The sequence below is a fragment of the Lactuca serriola genome, chromosome 4, assembly GCF_051521515.1.
Source record: "Lactuca serriola cultivar US96UC23 chromosome 4, Lser_US96UC23_V15, whole genome shotgun sequence".
In the NCBI taxonomy this organism is placed as follows: Eukaryota; Viridiplantae; Streptophyta; class Magnoliopsida; order Asterales; family Asteraceae; genus Lactuca; species Lactuca serriola.
In genome coordinates, this window is record NC_136411.1 from 112,087,391 (window position 1) to 112,103,295 (window position 15,905).

Below are 15,905 nucleotides of genomic sequence, written 5' to 3' on the forward strand. Positions count from 1 at the left end.
AGGATAAGTTGTCCATAGGAATCATATTTGAGAGTTTAGAGAAAGGGCTTAATTGATTAAGCACTTAATGGGGTAGGATGGTGATCTGGGGAGTACGTTAGGCAAACCCATCTGGTATGCTACGCGTACTGGCTCCGAAGGGAGTATGCTAAGTGTACGAGCTGAGTACGCCCTATGTACTTAACAATGGGCTTCTCGGTATTGGGCTATGCTGGGCTTTTGATGTCTTGGGCCTTGTTAGGCCATCATGATTCCCTTGTTGGGTTGATGATATTTTATTAGACTCCTTGGTGGAAGGCCCATGAAAGGGGGTTTAGACCCAATTTGGAAAATTAGGCCATGATTGGGCTTGGAAGATTATTTTGGAATTTGGGCTTTTTGGACATTTGGATTGGGCTTTGGCCTTGGGCCAAGTTAGGGAAAGGGTAAAAAGGTCTTTAGCCTAATTTGGACTCTTGGTGTGAGTCGGGATCCAATTATTAATTGGATGCTATTTTGTGATTGATAACGTGAGATTTTTAACGGTCCAGCAGAGATTTATCATTGAGATTCAGTAGTGTGAGGTGAGTCTCCTCATTAGGCTTAGTGGGTCAAAGACACCAATGTTGACCCATGACTAATCATGTCAGGGTGATAGATGTCTTCCTAACCGAACACTTTAATTTTTAATAAATCAACCCGGTTTATTTTGCCTACTCACAAAATAACCTAAAAACAATTAAGTGATTAACGGAGTTATAGCCCACATATGTTTTTGCAAAAAAGCCCAATAAAACCCTACGACGTTCATCACCCTTGTTCAACCCTATATATTTCAAGCCCTTGCATCTTCATCTCTACAAATACAATCGCTCTACGTTTGTCTATCTCTGCCAGCTGTTTATCAGGTTTTATCTACTTTTACGAATTAATTATGAAAAGTTTCGAATTTGTCTGATTTTTGTGCGTTGATGAAGCAATTTGTGGACTAGAGTTTCTGATCATGGGCTCTTCTTCCCATTATGTTTGACGACAAACCCTTGGCTGTCTGAGTGCAAATCATTCTATTTGATCTAAATCGTTGTCGATATCTTTACCTATTTACCACTGAATCCAGCTTATCGCAATTGTTTTTTATCTAGATCTGGATTATTTTTTGACAACGATTTGAGGGTTATGATGATATACTTTTAATATCTTAGCGGATTTCCGTGAGATTAAAATATATTTTGATCTATGATCTTATTGTTACACACACTGAATCCTCAACATCTGTCAACTCTGTTCTAGATTTTTGGAATTTCTGCTGTCAATATAACTGCATCTTTCAATGAGCTTCTATCTTTCACAATACAAGTCTTTCTGCGTGAAGTTATTAGATGATATGCATCCATTTACCAATTCTGGGGGATAAAACAGTTCCTCTCGGTGTAATGGCTCGGATGCAAAATTAAAATTTGTGGCTATCCTGATAAATGTGTTGTTCAATGTCATTTCATCGTGAAACACCTCATACATAACGTGTTTGAAATGCCTTTTTCAAAAACTGATTTTCTTTAGAAGCTGTTGTTTTTCACACAATGAGCAGCTGTTTTACAGGTTCTTGTTCTAATTGTCCAACTTATTTAGTTTGTAGTATGATATGTGCGATGATGAAGCAATTTGTGGACTAGAGTTTCTGATCGTGGGCTCTTCTTCCCATTAAGTTTGACGACAAACCCTTGGCTGTCTGAGTACAAATCACTGTATTTCTTTTTCTTTAACCTTAGTCAAAACCTTCAATCTCTATTATTGAATCAAATTGTGTTTTTATAATTGTTTTGTGACTTGATTTGAGGCTTATGAGGATAAATTAATTATCTTAGCGGATTTCAGTGAGATTGAAGTAACTTTTGATCAATGATCTGATTGTTACACACACTGAGGCTTCTAATTTTCAATTTGTTTCATATTATTTCTTTAAATCTATGAAGTACGTAGAATTGCAATGATGAGTTTAAGCATCTTTGTATGTTATTAGGGCAGTGGACAAGGTTTGATTAATTCAGTCTTGCCGTGATCCCAATTTTAACGACTTCTCCTTCCGCTGAGCTAAATCTCGTTCTTCACACTTATATTTAATAGTATTTCACTTAAAATTTTTTCTTGATAAGTTTAAATCATATTTTATAAAATATGTTGTTATATTTCAATGTTAGGTGAGTGGATTTTTGATTGCATGAAAAAGTTTTTCTTATGATCTTTTTGAAGTTTTAACTCTCAAAGAGGGCTAATGTGTGGTTATTTATTTGATTGCGCCTGAGCTTACGGTGGGATTTTTAGTGGTGCAAATTATTCATACAGACTTTTTCATTTACATGGTTGCAATTTAGCAAAGCTGCAATTGTATCAAGAACTACTCCTGCTGACGCTTGTGTAGCGAAATAGTAGGTATCGTGTATACAATCTACAATGTAGCACTTATGTAATGATTTATGGCAACATGTTTATGCCAAACTGTTGGAATTGATCGAAGTTAGAAACATTTAGGCCATGTTTTTTAAACTTTTTCCTTGTCATTTATGTATCTATAAAGTGTATATTTACAAAATGTATTGAATTTATAACTTTATTTGATAAAGTATTGTTGATATAAATGTTGTATTTTACTGTATGCAGTGTCTGAATCTGAATAAACGATTATCTACCCTTTGTCTAAAATTATAAGCGATCACTTTTTTAATAATTGCTATATAATATAAATATAAAATTTATCACTTATTTAAGAAAAATAAATCAAGTTCATCCTTCAACTGTCAACAGAAAGTTAAAGTCAACAGCTTGAGTTGAACTAATTCGTCAACAGTCAAAGTCATTGATAAATATAAAATTTATCACTTATTTAAGCAAAGTTTCATTTACCCTTTGTCAAAAGTCAAAGTCAACAGCCTGAGTTTACCTAACTCGCCGAGTTTATTCTTCAACTCGTCGAGTTCATTTAACAATTCGCGAAGTTGGGAAAAGCTGAGCCAACTCGTCGAGTTTATCCATAAACTCATTGAGTACGTCAGAAACCCACATCTTAATACATTAAGTCAACATTATCGACTCCAAGGACTCCACAGCTCGATTCTCGATCAATATGAGATCTAGAAGGGTAAACTTTCCAACTCTACCCTTAGGAACTACCTAAAGGGTTCAAACCCAAACTCTACTTAAAAGAGTGAGGGCTTAACAATTAACCACTTAATCATCAAGGACAAAACCTAAAATGCAGATCTGACCCTAAAGCTAGATGATTATGTAAAGTTTCCAACTTTTCGCTAGGGAAGTTCAAAAGCTCAAAAAGGGTAAATGAAAGACTTAATGAATGCATGAAGCCTTTAAATCCATGAAGTTGGAACTTTTATGCCAAAAGAGCAGAAGATCATAGATCTGAAAGAATAAACTCTATTTCCCCAACAACCACTCATCCATGGCTAAAAGCATACAATCTAACCCAAGAAAAGATCTAAGTAATCATTAAGCAAGGTTAGAACTTTATACTCGAAATGTGTTGAAAATGGAGCAGAGAATCAAGATCTGTAAGCTCCTACTTGAACCACCACTTTGCACCAAGCTTCTCTTCCTTCAATGAGTTTCAAACACACCAAAACACACCCACAATAAGCTCACAACACTCAAGGGGGCTCTAGGGTTCCGAGATTAGGGTTAGAGGCTATGGAGGCTGGGAATGAGGCCAACACCTGGGACTTAAGATGTTTAAATATGGTGCAAAACCATAAAATTAGGGTTTTTCAATCAGCATCCAACTCGTTGAGTTCCCTTCACCAACTCGCCGAGTAGGTTCATAAAAACCCACGACCCAAAAGCCTCTAACATGTCGAGTTGCCCGCCATCAACTCGACGAGTTGGTCCTTAAAGAAGGGGATTATTCCACAATTAATCTTCTAGATTGCAGGTGTTACAACTCTTCCCCACTTAATTAGATTTCGTCCTCAGAATCGCCCTTACTAACAGTCATATAAAAACAAACAACATGAGGAATACAATCGAAAATTATGCGCATAAGACAATCTTCCCAAGACAACCGGAACCCAAATCGAAACTTCCAACCCAAGGACAACAATCAAACCCTCAACTTCTGCGAACCACTTCTACTTTTCTGAGATCTGAAATCTATAATGATACCACATTAAATTCCTGGAGTCCAAAGAGCATATGCTCCGACAAAACCTCAGTAACAACCACTTCCCTCGGCACCTCCAAAAGCCAATCCAAGCACAATTGCTAAAACTACTAAATCCTGGCGATACTAGACAACTATCATGTTGAACCCTGACCATAAACCTTCCATATAATGCCCCGGAACCTATCTTAACTTCAACCATGATAACACATAACACTCCAAACCCACTATAAGAGAAACAACCCTTCACTAAACCACTACTGATACATTGCATGCAAAAGGCATATAACATTTCTTGAAGATATAACCCAAACACAAGTAGAGAAATAAACCAAAGATACGCTTACCCAAAACCAATGCAAGATTCCAAACAAAAAAAATTATATAAAACCGAAAAGAAAGCAAAGGATACATACCCGTAGCATCGCCTGCTGGAGTCCTGACCCCCCTGACTAACATTGCAAAGCTCGACTTATCTCCGTTGGGGCTCCTGCTCTACCCTCTCGTCCATCGGTAATTCTCAAAGTAGTTGGAGCAGGCGCACTCACTGCTCCTCCCCTCATCATCGGATAAATCGACCGACTTTCTTGTGGCTCACTTGATCGCAGTGAAAACATAACGGACTTGCCCTCTGAGGACAATCCTTGTTGACGTGACCAACCCTGCCACACTTGTAGCAGCCTAAACCCTGGAATGACAAACTCCATCATGCAGCTCCAGCATGTGTTACACTGACCCCAGTCTTGCTGGCCTCTCAAATGCTAATCATAAGTCTTGGTTCTCTTCCCGGGAATCTCCACTGTATGCACCTGATATGATCTCCTCTTCCCGAGGTACTCCAAATCGATCTCTCTTTCTCGGGCTCTAGAAACCATATCATTCAGGGTTTTGCACCCTGAAATACTCACAAACTCCCTGATGTCATCCCGTAGCAAATCATGATACCTCATCTTCTTCATTTCCTCCTCTGCTACATACTACGGTACCAATAAACCCCTCTCCTAGAACTTAGCAGTGATCTCAGCCACGGTCTCAGTAGTCTGGCAGAGACCTAGAAACTCTCACGCCAATTGATGCACCTTAATCGCAGGAGCAAAATCAGCTCGGAACCTGGTCGAGAAATCATCCCATGACATAGCATCAACAACATCATCACCAACTCGCTACCGACCTCTTCCCACCAATCTCGTGCTTTGTCCTTCAATAGATAGGAAGCATATCTGACCTTCCCCTCTTCGGGGCAGAAACTCAACCTAAATGTGTTAGTCATATCCGCTAACCATCTCTTACTGACAATGGAGCCCCTTTCCCCATGGAACGCAGGAGCCCCACAAGCACGAAACTCCCGGAAGGAAAGAGTGCGAGCTCCAACAACTGCCATAATCTTAGCACGGAATGCGCCCAAGCCCTCATCCAAGATATCCGAAATACTGCGAGAAATCTCCGATGAAATGAACTCCCGAAACTGCTCGCTAATCGGCTCAGCACCTGCACCTGAGCCGGAACCCGGACCAGAACAGGAACCACCTCCCTGAGTGCTCATCTCCAACTGAAATACAACAAACCAACAATCAAAACACACCCAAGAGTCCTCATCCCATAAGCTTCTTAGATTCTCCAAGACTCTCACCGATTCGAGTATGGATCCTTTGCTTTCAGTAGTACGGCCCAATATTACCTTCCACACCTATGCATACTTTCCTCAGCAAGTCACTCCCTCACTTAATGCGCCAAAACTCACTAAACCGCACCACTAACTCATTGAAGCATATCCTAGGCTTTCCTAGGTTCCCGACCTCAGCTAACCCTCAGCTGTTGAAGGACTCTCACCAATGTTAGCCAACTTCCTCATAAATATAGTCACATGTAACAGAGATGAGATAATCCTTTGAGTAAAAGACTCAATCCTAGAACGGTCGGACTCAGACAAGAGCTGCGCAATAGGGTCATATCCATCACTCTAAGATTATTTAGCATGTGTTGCATGTGAATTATTCTATTCAATTAGCAGTCAGTTCACGTCACTAAGAGTCCCACAAAGCACAAAGCAAGCAACATTCAGGCAACGAAAAATCTAACCATCATACACTAATCAAGCCATTCTATTCACTTATCAGATATACATACTAGCATGCGATGCTAAAGCTCATACAATCAGATATATAAAGACATCTCTCCTATCATGAAATAATGAGTAGATCCTTAGCCCTAATCTATCATGCAATTCTCATAATCATAACATATATCATAATGAACGTGTATTGGTATTCTGGGAACCACTTACTTGAGTTCGACTGATTGCCGACATCACACCCCTTTCTTGATTAGAAATTATTTTTTAATTAAATGTTTATTTTATATAAAAATTCACCAAACCCTCAGTTTGAGTTCAAACTGTAACAGCCCGGATTTCTAGGTATCTTTTATGTTTATGTTTTTGGTGTTTTGAGAGGGGACTCAGCGAGTTGGAGCTCAGACTTGCCGAGTAGGATCGTGGTTCTGGACGCGGGTTCGTGCCTGGACTCGGCGAGTCTGCGCTGTTTAATAAAACCCTAATTTCTCGGGTTTGGGACCTATTTAAAGGGCCTTATGGCCGTCATTTGTGCTCACCAGTCCCTTGAGTGAAACCCTAATCGAGTGTGAGCGTTTGGAGCATAGAAGGAGGCCATTATTGATCTTAGAGGTGTCATCTTGCAAGGAAAAGGGAGGATTAGCTAAGGGAAAGCAAGGGGAGCCACTTCCTGAAGGCTTGAGGTCCAGAACATCGCATTTGAGGTATACTCTTCGAGCTATTTCTGCTATGTTGAGATTTATGTTGATTTAGGGCTTATTGAGCCCTTTTATGATAATATCTAGTGCTTCCTTGGTCCCTTGAGTGAGTTAAGCTGTAGATCTGGACCTTTGGAGGTCCAGAGTGTCCCTTTGCCCAAGCTTTTTGTGAATCAATGGAGGTTTTGGATTGGAATCCTTATGCCTTAGGTCAAAATGCCATTTATGAGCCATGGGGTGTGTTATGGGCACCAAGTTAAGGACTTTACGTGATGAATCAGTCTAGGAAGGCCAGATCTATGAGTTGTTGGAGCGGATCTGACCTCAGAAGCAAGTTTGAGTAGATGCATGGCATGGACTCGCCGAGTCTGAAGAACAGACTCGACGAGTAGCATGAAGATTGTCCTTGACCACTCAGTGAGTGGTCCAGCCGAGTTATGAGTTGACTTAGTGAGTCAGGGAGAGTTAGAGAGGGTTGACAGGTGGACCGAGTCGAGCTGGGACTCGCCGAGTTGTTCTTGAGACTCGACGAGTTGAGTCGTGGTGGCCCCGCGATTCATGCCAGGTGGAACCCGTCGAGTCAGGGGTGTACTCGACGTGTCAAAAAGGGAATCCTAGAGAGTTGGTGAAAACGTCTAGACTCGCCGAGTCGCCCTAGTGCACTCGCCGAGTCCGGTCAAAGTTGACCGTTGACCGTTGACCAAGAGTTGACCAGAGTTGACTTCTTAGGGGTAGTCAACCTTAGTGTTAAAAAGTGTTAATTAGAGACATATGATGTTATAGGGAGATTGTAGCTCGGAGGATTGAGCACGTGTGATTTCGGGATTTGCTAGCTATCGATATTCACGAGGTGAGTCTTCTCACTATACTTTACCTTGAGTAGGTAATCAGAGTTATGTGTTAGAGTATGTGTATGTTATGTGTATGCTATGTGTTGTACTGCATGATGTCTATGTGATTTATGTTGTGCATATTTATAGAGTTGGAACCGGAAGGTTCCCAGAGTTAGAACCTGAGGGTTCACAGAGCTTGGGTGCACGGACCCACAGAGTTATAGCCTCGAGTGGCTAATATATATGTGTTTATGTGGTATTTTGGGGAACTCACTAAGCTTTGTGCTTACAATGTTAGTGTTGTTGTTTCAGGTACTAGCGATGACCGTGGGAAGGCGCCGGCTTGATCTGTACACACGCATGGGATTTTTGATATACATTGATCTTGGGGTTTGTATAATGTGAATTGAGATTTAAACTTGATGTTTTTATGAAAAGTTAATGAGAAATGTTTTTATAAATTGTGAAAAATAATTTTGAAATTTACGGTGTTACACAAACACACCGAAGAGCATGCCTGAATCCCTCAAACCAAGGTTCTGATACTAACTTGTAACATCTCGAAAATCAAGGGTAAAAATTTCATTTTTATTATAATCAAAATACCATTGTAACTTTATCCAAACATTTAAAAGTATTTCAATTAAGACAAATATCAGAGTTCATTCCCAAAGATCACACATTGCGGAAAAAGACGGGTGTATGCGCTGCGATCAAGACGAGCCATTTCCTTTGAAAACGGAAATACCTGAAACCATAAACAAAACTGTAAGCACAAAGCTTAGTGAGTTCCCTAAATACCACATACCACCCATACTAATCGAACCATAAATAACATTCGTAACCATGAGCCATACTTAGCATACTCCATAATCAATAAAGGTGCTATGTGTCATTCATAGTCTTGCCATTATGCCACGAGCCGCCTCGTGGTCTTTCTTGCTAGGTCGGGGGCCACTGCCAGGCCGGGGGCCACAACCCTGGGTCTTACATAAAAGTGCTAGGATCCACCTTCTGGTCGTCCATTCAAGTATCACAAAGACAACTAGCATACAATCTACATCTACATAACTAACATTTGCCAGAATTCAGACTCCGGTCTTTCATACAAATTGTTAGGAGCCGCCTCCTGGTCTTTTATACAAAATGCTAAGGGTCATCCCAGGTCTTCCTACCATACATAAACTAAATAGTGTGTGTTTCGTGTAGACAAATCATCGTACATTATTTGTCTACACGAAACACACACTAATAAAAACCTTAGTTATAAAATTATAAGTTTCTTTGTGAACCCTTCTATTTATAGTACATATTTGTAAGATGTGAAAATAGAAAGTAAGAAAATATTATTACAGAAAAACATTGAAAGTACTATCTATTTAATTGTTTAACAAAAACTAATTAAAAGTTTTTCTTCGTGAAAAGCTGTAATAATATGTCAAATTCAAATTTACCAACATTCATCTTTTCTAATCGGTATGCAGCCCAAATCTCGCAATTGAGATTGAGTGATATTTGGCCGAAACAATCTGAACGAGGATCGAAGATCTCGTCTATAGTAGTCCAACGGTGAAAAGACAGACGAAAATGGACGTCGGATGAAGAAGTTATGAATTTCTAACGGAATTTTCCTGTCCTGACCTACTAAAAATAATATAATGAAAATAAAGTCAAAATTAGCCGACGGTGTCTAAACGAAAGTTGTAGAGCATAGTCTCACCTATGTGTGGATATAAAGAACGTTAAAAACGGAGCTCGTATGCAGAAGTTATGAATTTATGAAGTTTTTAAATAAATAAAATAAATAAATAAAATTATAAATTCGGAAGCTTATTCGAAGTCGTGACTCGTCCGGTCTGATCCACCCGGTACGCCCAACGTATATGTCGACAACGGAGTACGCCCAACGTAAATCGGGGTTCAACCCCTATAAATAGAACTCAAGGGTTGCCGATCTTTTTGCTAATTTTCCACTTCTCCCCCCTTTTTCTTTCTTCTACTTGGCAAGAAATACGCCCCCGAAGCCCCGATATCATCCCAATACCCGAAGCAAGCCCCGAAGATCCCGAGAAGAAAAGAGTTTTCAAGTCGAAGCTCTGCCCACGAGATGCCCGGTTTTTGGAAGATATCTCGGTTTCATCAAAGATTATTATTTTAAGAGTTGTAGTGCTGTCCGAGCATCGTCTTATCAAGTGAGTGTGTAATTGCTTTCTTCTAACACATAGATATGAATTATTTCTCTATAAAATACATGTTATATGTTTATATGTTATATGTTATTTGGGATGGATATTGAATGAATATATTATACATGTTTTAAGTCATGTATAAATGTATATCTACAAAAATGTTGGGTAAAGCTTGGGTAGATAGTTGATGTGTGATGAAATAAAAATGATGAGAGGCCTCGATGTTGTTGTTGATCTAGTAATCTAGCGGAGTATGGATGATGACCACAGACTCTTTCTAGACAGTCCAGTGTAATGCTGGCAGGTTCATAACCTATAGGTGTTGTGAACGATGTGTTCATCGGTGTACTCTATCCCCTCATGGTTGCCTTTAGGACATCTATTGTTGAGGAAACCCCTTTGCAGTAATGTTCGTCCCGATGAAAATCCTAGATTAGGTCCCTTGTAATAGTTGTTGTCATAGGGACGTAAAGTGAGGATAACAGGAATGGGTAATCAGGTTATTGTTGATTTCTTGGTTGGTGAAAATTAAATATAATTATTTATTATGGGTTGAAAACCCTATATGCTCAACAGACTCCCAAGCCTGACCCACTCAGTTTCTTTGTATTACAGGTAGTGGCGGGAGAGCATAAGTTGGACAACTTGTGAAGATGTTTTTGTTTATAGACCAATAGTTGTATATAACTGTGTAAGGTTTATGTTTTATTGTTTATGTTTTTGTGTCTGTATCGGAACATGACATCTCGAGTTTTGAGATATAATGAAAATACATTTCTTTAAGAAATGCTTTGATAAATCTTATTTTATCATGTAATGTTTTGGGGACAAATTACGCAACACTTTTTAATCAATAGATTTACTCTGAAATTATTTTAAAAGCATAAATGAAACCGGTCTTTTCTGGCCGTGATTTTGGGGATGTCACACTGGGCTACCCCTATGGTTTTTCCTTGCAGTGCAATAACCAAATCATGGTCTTACAAGCAAAGGTCATCGGCTACCCCATGGTCTTTCATACAACTGCCATGAGCTACCCCCATGGTCTTTCATACAGATGTCAGGGGCTAGATCATGGTCTTTCATGCAACTATCACAAAGACAACTAGCATCGTACATAGTATAATGAGAAGACACACCTCGTAATTTGGACTAGATATAGTTTTTTATTTGGTACTTCCTTGTTGCTTTAAATTATGGTTATGATATGTTGTAAACCCGATAATATCCTGGAATGTAAAATTAGAATTCCACATTTGTATAGAAAAACTCTGATAAATCTCCATAATATTAGTTGAGAAAAATCGAATCGTTACATTTTATTTGCATATTATGAGCATGCATAATGGAGAGTTTAGTAGGAGAATTGAGTGAGGTGACAAACTTACTCGTCATTCAATAGATGCAACCCTACCGTTGTGAGGTTTTATATTGATATTCAATAAGTTTGGAGTTTAATAGTCATTGAATATTTCAATGGAAAAAATGAAAGTTTTCTATTACATAAATAAATATTTAAAAATATTTATTGAATTTTATAGAGTTCAATACATTGTACAAAAAAATTGATGGAATTATATAAAATATATAATGATGACATGAAAATCCATTAAACTTTATTTATATACTAAGTATTGTTTAACAATAGAGTATCTTGGTAAGATATATTATCATGTATTTTTATACGATCCTGATAATGATCATTAAATGGTTAAGATTTCCTTATAAGGATATTAGACGTGTTTATCCTACTAGTTGATGTCATTATGAGTAGTATATCATGAATGATTTCAATTCGTTAAGGACTTAGGGGCTGTTTGGCAGGATCTGAATTTTTAAGATCTGAATTTTTAAGAAGTCTGAATTTCTAAGAGGGTCTGAATTTTTAAGATCTGAATTTTAAAAATCTGTTTGGCTAGAACCTCTGAATTGTTGTGCTGAATAATAAAAATGACCGTTTTGCCCTTCTATATCATTTCTTTCAACTACAACATTGTACTTCCAATTTTTCCTTATCAAGAGTTCGTACTTAAAAAACTATAACCATAAATTTCACCAAATAACATCAAAACTAATAAAAACATCAAAATTCAGTGAAAAAAAACAACATCAAAATTCATTAAAACAACACCAATATTGATGTGAAATCACCCAACTTTGACCTAGATATTGATGATTTGATTATGTTCACAGTAGCAAGCTCTGCTTTCTTCACGAGCACTTCTTGTTGCCTCCCATTTGGTACATCTTAAGGCCAACAACAACACATTTCCCACTTGTTCTTTGATCATGGTATCATCAGCAACCTGAAATGCGAATTATCACATCAAAATTAGAACTCTTAAGACCTAATTGGGAAGCAGAAACAAAAACAAAAAACACTTTGGGAGAAGATAACGAATACATAGAGAGTTCTGATCTTTCAAGAAGTCATCGATCGACGCTGTGATTGAGAAGAGGATTTCCCAAATCGATGATGACGTCAGCCTTGGGAGAGGATAATGAACCCATGAAGTCTTACGCGGCCTCTTCAGTTCTTGGTGTTCTCTCTTGTACACACCCACAGTCGCTGGAGGGGCGGTGTCGATGTGAGGGTGACACACCGGAGATGAGGGTGGTTGCTTTGAAGAGGTCGAAGTCAATGGAAAAGTGAAGAAGTCAAGGCCTCAAGGGTAAAATGGGGCTTTCTTGGCTATCACACACATTTTAAATCTAAGCCCAATGTTCCGAAAGGGATGACCGGAAGGGATGGCAGAGGGTTGCAATCGGCGTTTCAGTGGGAGGGGGCAAGAAGAAAAGCGACAATTGTGAAGAAGAAAGGCAGAGGAAAGAGAAGAAGTATTTGGGCAAAAAGGGAACGAGATCTTTTTATTTTTTCAGACGTGGTTTTATATCTGAAATTTTAAAAGGCTTCTTAAAAATTAAGAGGCATAAATTCATATCCAACCAAACAGTCTAAATCAGAAAAATTAAGAGTCTGCCTCTTAATTTTTCAATTAAGAGGCTACCAAGCGGGGCCTTAGAATGATAGAAGCAGTTTTTGATTTTTTTAATAGATTAATGAATATAACCTCATTTAGAAATATGTACAATAACCATGCTTTTAAACATATTGATGTAAAAGCTAAAATCATACATGAATATTTTACGCTGATGTGTGAATTATTTATAAAGAGCAACAGATGAAAAACTATGTGAATGGTTATATAACGATACCATTATGTTTGCCCACTATATATTAATTTAACAAAAGAATATGCATATCATCATATAACTTGGGCTACAAATACAATCGTACATGAAATTTTTTCCAAAATAAACGAATAAATTAATGGCAAATATCCATCCATTCAACTAGGAATATTTTAGATAATGGCTAGGTTAATTATTATGGGGAGAATGGAATGGTGTCCCAAGAGCTAGCAATGGAACCTTCCGGTGATTAGCGAGACCAAAAGTTTCATTCATATCAACGTCCTGTGGCCTAACTCCTTGTGGCAGAGCCCAATCGAACCTGTACAAAACATTAGCCAACACCTTCTCATTGATGGCCATGGCAAATATCCTTCCAGGGCAACTCCTCCTTCCAGCACCAAATGTAAGCAACTCAAAATTGTGCCTCACGAAATCAATACATGACTCCAAGAACCTCTCCGGCATAAACGTTTCAGGTTTATCCCACACTTTAGGATCCCTCATAATTGCATAAACATTGACGTATACCCTAGTTCCTTCTGCAATATCATACCCCATTACTTTGGCATCGTGTCTTGCAACTCGTGGTGGTAGAACTGGAAGGGGAGGATGGAGGCGGGTGGCTTCCATGATGACGCATTTTAGATACTTCATCTTCTCCACATCGCTGTCAGTTATGTCTTTCTTTCCGTTAAGGACTGCCCTTATCTCGCCCTGGACTTTCTCAAGGCAATCACGATGTAACAGAAGTTCGGTCATCGCCCATTCCAGTACGGATGATGATGTATCCGTACCAGCAACATACGCATCCTACATACATACAAAATTAATAGGTCAAAACAAATACTTTAGTGGATAATTCATTCAATTGTCAATTGTTCATGTATATAAGATGAAAAGAGATTAATTTGTATATATTATACCAAAAGCAGTGCTTTGATGACGTCTGCGTCGATGGTGATGCCAAGAATATCTTCCTTCTGAATCTTGAGTAGTGCATCAATGAAGGTCTCCACACCGTGTTCATCACCACTAACTGGATTAGGGTTATTTCTTTTCTTGGATAAAGTCTCATCAACCACATTTTGAAGGAACTCATCAAAATCCACTGCTACCCTATCGACTTTAGCACTAAGACCAGTAATCCGATCCACGAATGCAAGCTGAGGAATAGAATCCTCAAAATAAAAGCTACCCAAAACCTCGGAGAAGTCTTGCATGATCTTTTTAAATTTCATACCAATCTCTCCTTCGTTATACGTCCTCCCAAACGTCGCCATGCATGTGACATCGTTCGTAAGTGAGCTAAACAAGTCGCTCAAGTCCGCAGGCTTGTTTGACAAGAAACATTGGTTGATTTTAGCAAGGCAATCGCCGATTATCTTTTCCCTAAGCCCATCAAAAGACTGGACCTTTTTGTTACTCAGAAGCTGGAGAGTTAGAATACTCTTTGCTTGCCTCCAGTATTCACCATAAGGAGCGACTGTTATTTCCTTGAGATCGTAGGAGATGGTCCTGAACATCCTGGTGGTGGGCCTGCTGGCAAATGCTAAATCATGTGTCTTCATGATCTCACGAGCCGCTTCAGTTGACGAGACGACCAGGCTTGGGACTGAGCCGATGTGGAGGAGCATGAGGGAGTCACCATAGCGTCTGGCCAGAGAAAAGAATGACTGGTGGACGAGTGCCCCGAGCTGGTGGAGGTTGCCAATAACCGGCAACGTTGGTGGTGAAGGAGGTAGTTTCCTAATGATAGTTGGCGTTGTAGAATTGTACCATCTGATTAGGAACGCACCACTTAGAAACAACGGCAATATGTAAATAAAAATATGATCCAAGAAAGCCAACATCTTGATTACTAATGAGTGATGACTACTAGAGATGGAATTCAATGGTATGTGGAATTGTGTTGAAATGACGTGCTTTCTTCACTTATTTATTCGTACTTCAGATCTTGTGTACAGGCGGCCGCACGCCAGAAAGGAACCTCCATTCACGAAACAATAACTCATTGCCCCATTTCCATGTAAAAACAAAAAGAAAACAATCTAGGTCGGCCGTAAAAGAAGATTTGGTACGGTAGACACTTTAAAACTCGTTACTCGGTACTTGGTCGGTCGACCATCGAATAGCGAATACTCAGAGTACTCAGGGATTCGAATTCGGTAATTCATGTAAAAATATTTTAAGGAAATTATATATGTCAAAATCTAAGTTAAAATCAAAAATTGATTGAAATATTTAACAAAATTAGATACATATGAATATACAAAAAAAAAAAAATGCATAATGGTCAAATTTTGTGAATATATTTTGTTGAAAATTTAAGATATATGTAGTAATAATCACACGTGTTTGTGTTAAATAATAAGTTATTAAGTATATTATACATATTAATTATCGAGTTGACCGGGTTTTACAACACTGCTCAGTTCAGTTAGGGACCGATCGGGAAGTACTTGAGATTCTGCAACTCGCATCGGTAAGGGGCCGAGTAACGAATACTCGGAGGAGTAATCGGACAACTCGGCGAGTTTTACAACACTGACTATAGATATAAAACGGATTATAAAATTATCAACTAATATATTATACTCATATTTAGTCAATTATATAATCCACCCTTTAAACTTGTTTAATATAATATGCATTTCATGTGGATAAAGTATGTACTATAATTGACTAAAACTAACACAATTATAAAGATCAAGGAGTTAATTAAAAATCTTCAAAAAATTAATATACGGATATGTAAAAGCAACAATTAATTAA

General features: G+C 38.5%; 1 protein-coding gene, 1 long non-coding RNA gene and 6 other non-coding genes across 8 annotated transcripts; 7 read left to right on the forward strand and 1 right to left on the reverse strand.

Annotated features, from left to right (window-relative positions):
* Positions 1-789: 789 nt before the first annotated feature.
* Positions 790-1,794, forward strand: LOC145102336 (uncharacterized). Its single transcript, XR_013706134.1, has 2 exons — positions 790-887; positions 1,609-1,794. It is a non-coding gene; the product is annotated as an uncharacterized LOC145102336 (long non-coding RNA).
* LOC145049113 (small nucleolar RNA Z157/R69/R10) lies at positions 939-1,039 on the forward strand. The gene has a single exon (XR_013683227.1). It is a non-coding gene; the product is annotated as a small nucleolar RNA Z157/R69/R10 (small nucleolar RNA).
* Positions 1,150-1,245, forward strand: LOC145049118 (small nucleolar RNA R11/Z151). The gene has a single exon (XR_013683232.1). It is a non-coding gene; the product is annotated as a small nucleolar RNA R11/Z151 (small nucleolar RNA).
* Positions 1,376-1,499, forward strand: LOC145049123 (small nucleolar RNA snoR80). The gene has a single exon (XR_013683237.1). It is a non-coding gene; the product is annotated as a small nucleolar RNA snoR80 (small nucleolar RNA).
* On the forward strand, positions 1,620-1,720 carry LOC145049114 (small nucleolar RNA Z157/R69/R10). The gene has a single exon (XR_013683228.1). It is a non-coding gene; the product is annotated as a small nucleolar RNA Z157/R69/R10 (small nucleolar RNA).
* A 20-nt stretch (positions 1,795-1,814) lies between the features above and the next one.
* Positions 1,815-1,908, forward strand: LOC145049117 (small nucleolar RNA R11/Z151). The gene has a single exon (XR_013683231.1). It is a non-coding gene; the product is annotated as a small nucleolar RNA R11/Z151 (small nucleolar RNA).
* Positions 1,909-1,960: 52 nt separating this feature from the next.
* LOC145049119 (small nucleolar RNA Z152/R70/R12) lies at positions 1,961-2,074 on the forward strand. Its single transcript, XR_013683233.1, has one exon. It is a non-coding gene; the product is annotated as a small nucleolar RNA Z152/R70/R12 (small nucleolar RNA).
* An 11,048-nt stretch (positions 2,075-13,122) lies between these two features.
* On the reverse strand, positions 13,123-15,025 carry LOC145102337 (cytochrome P450 736A117-like). The gene is made up of 2 exons (XM_079039721.1): positions 14,057-15,025; positions 13,123-13,943 (listed from the first exon to the last, which is right to left on the reverse strand). The coding sequence occupies exons 1-2, from the start codon at positions 14,981-14,983 to the stop codon at positions 13,320-13,322; spliced, it is 1,551 nt and encodes a 516-aa protein (XP_078895847.1). The 5' UTR covers positions 14,984-15,025; the 3' UTR covers positions 13,123-13,319.
* Positions 15,026-15,905: the final 880 nt, after the last annotated feature.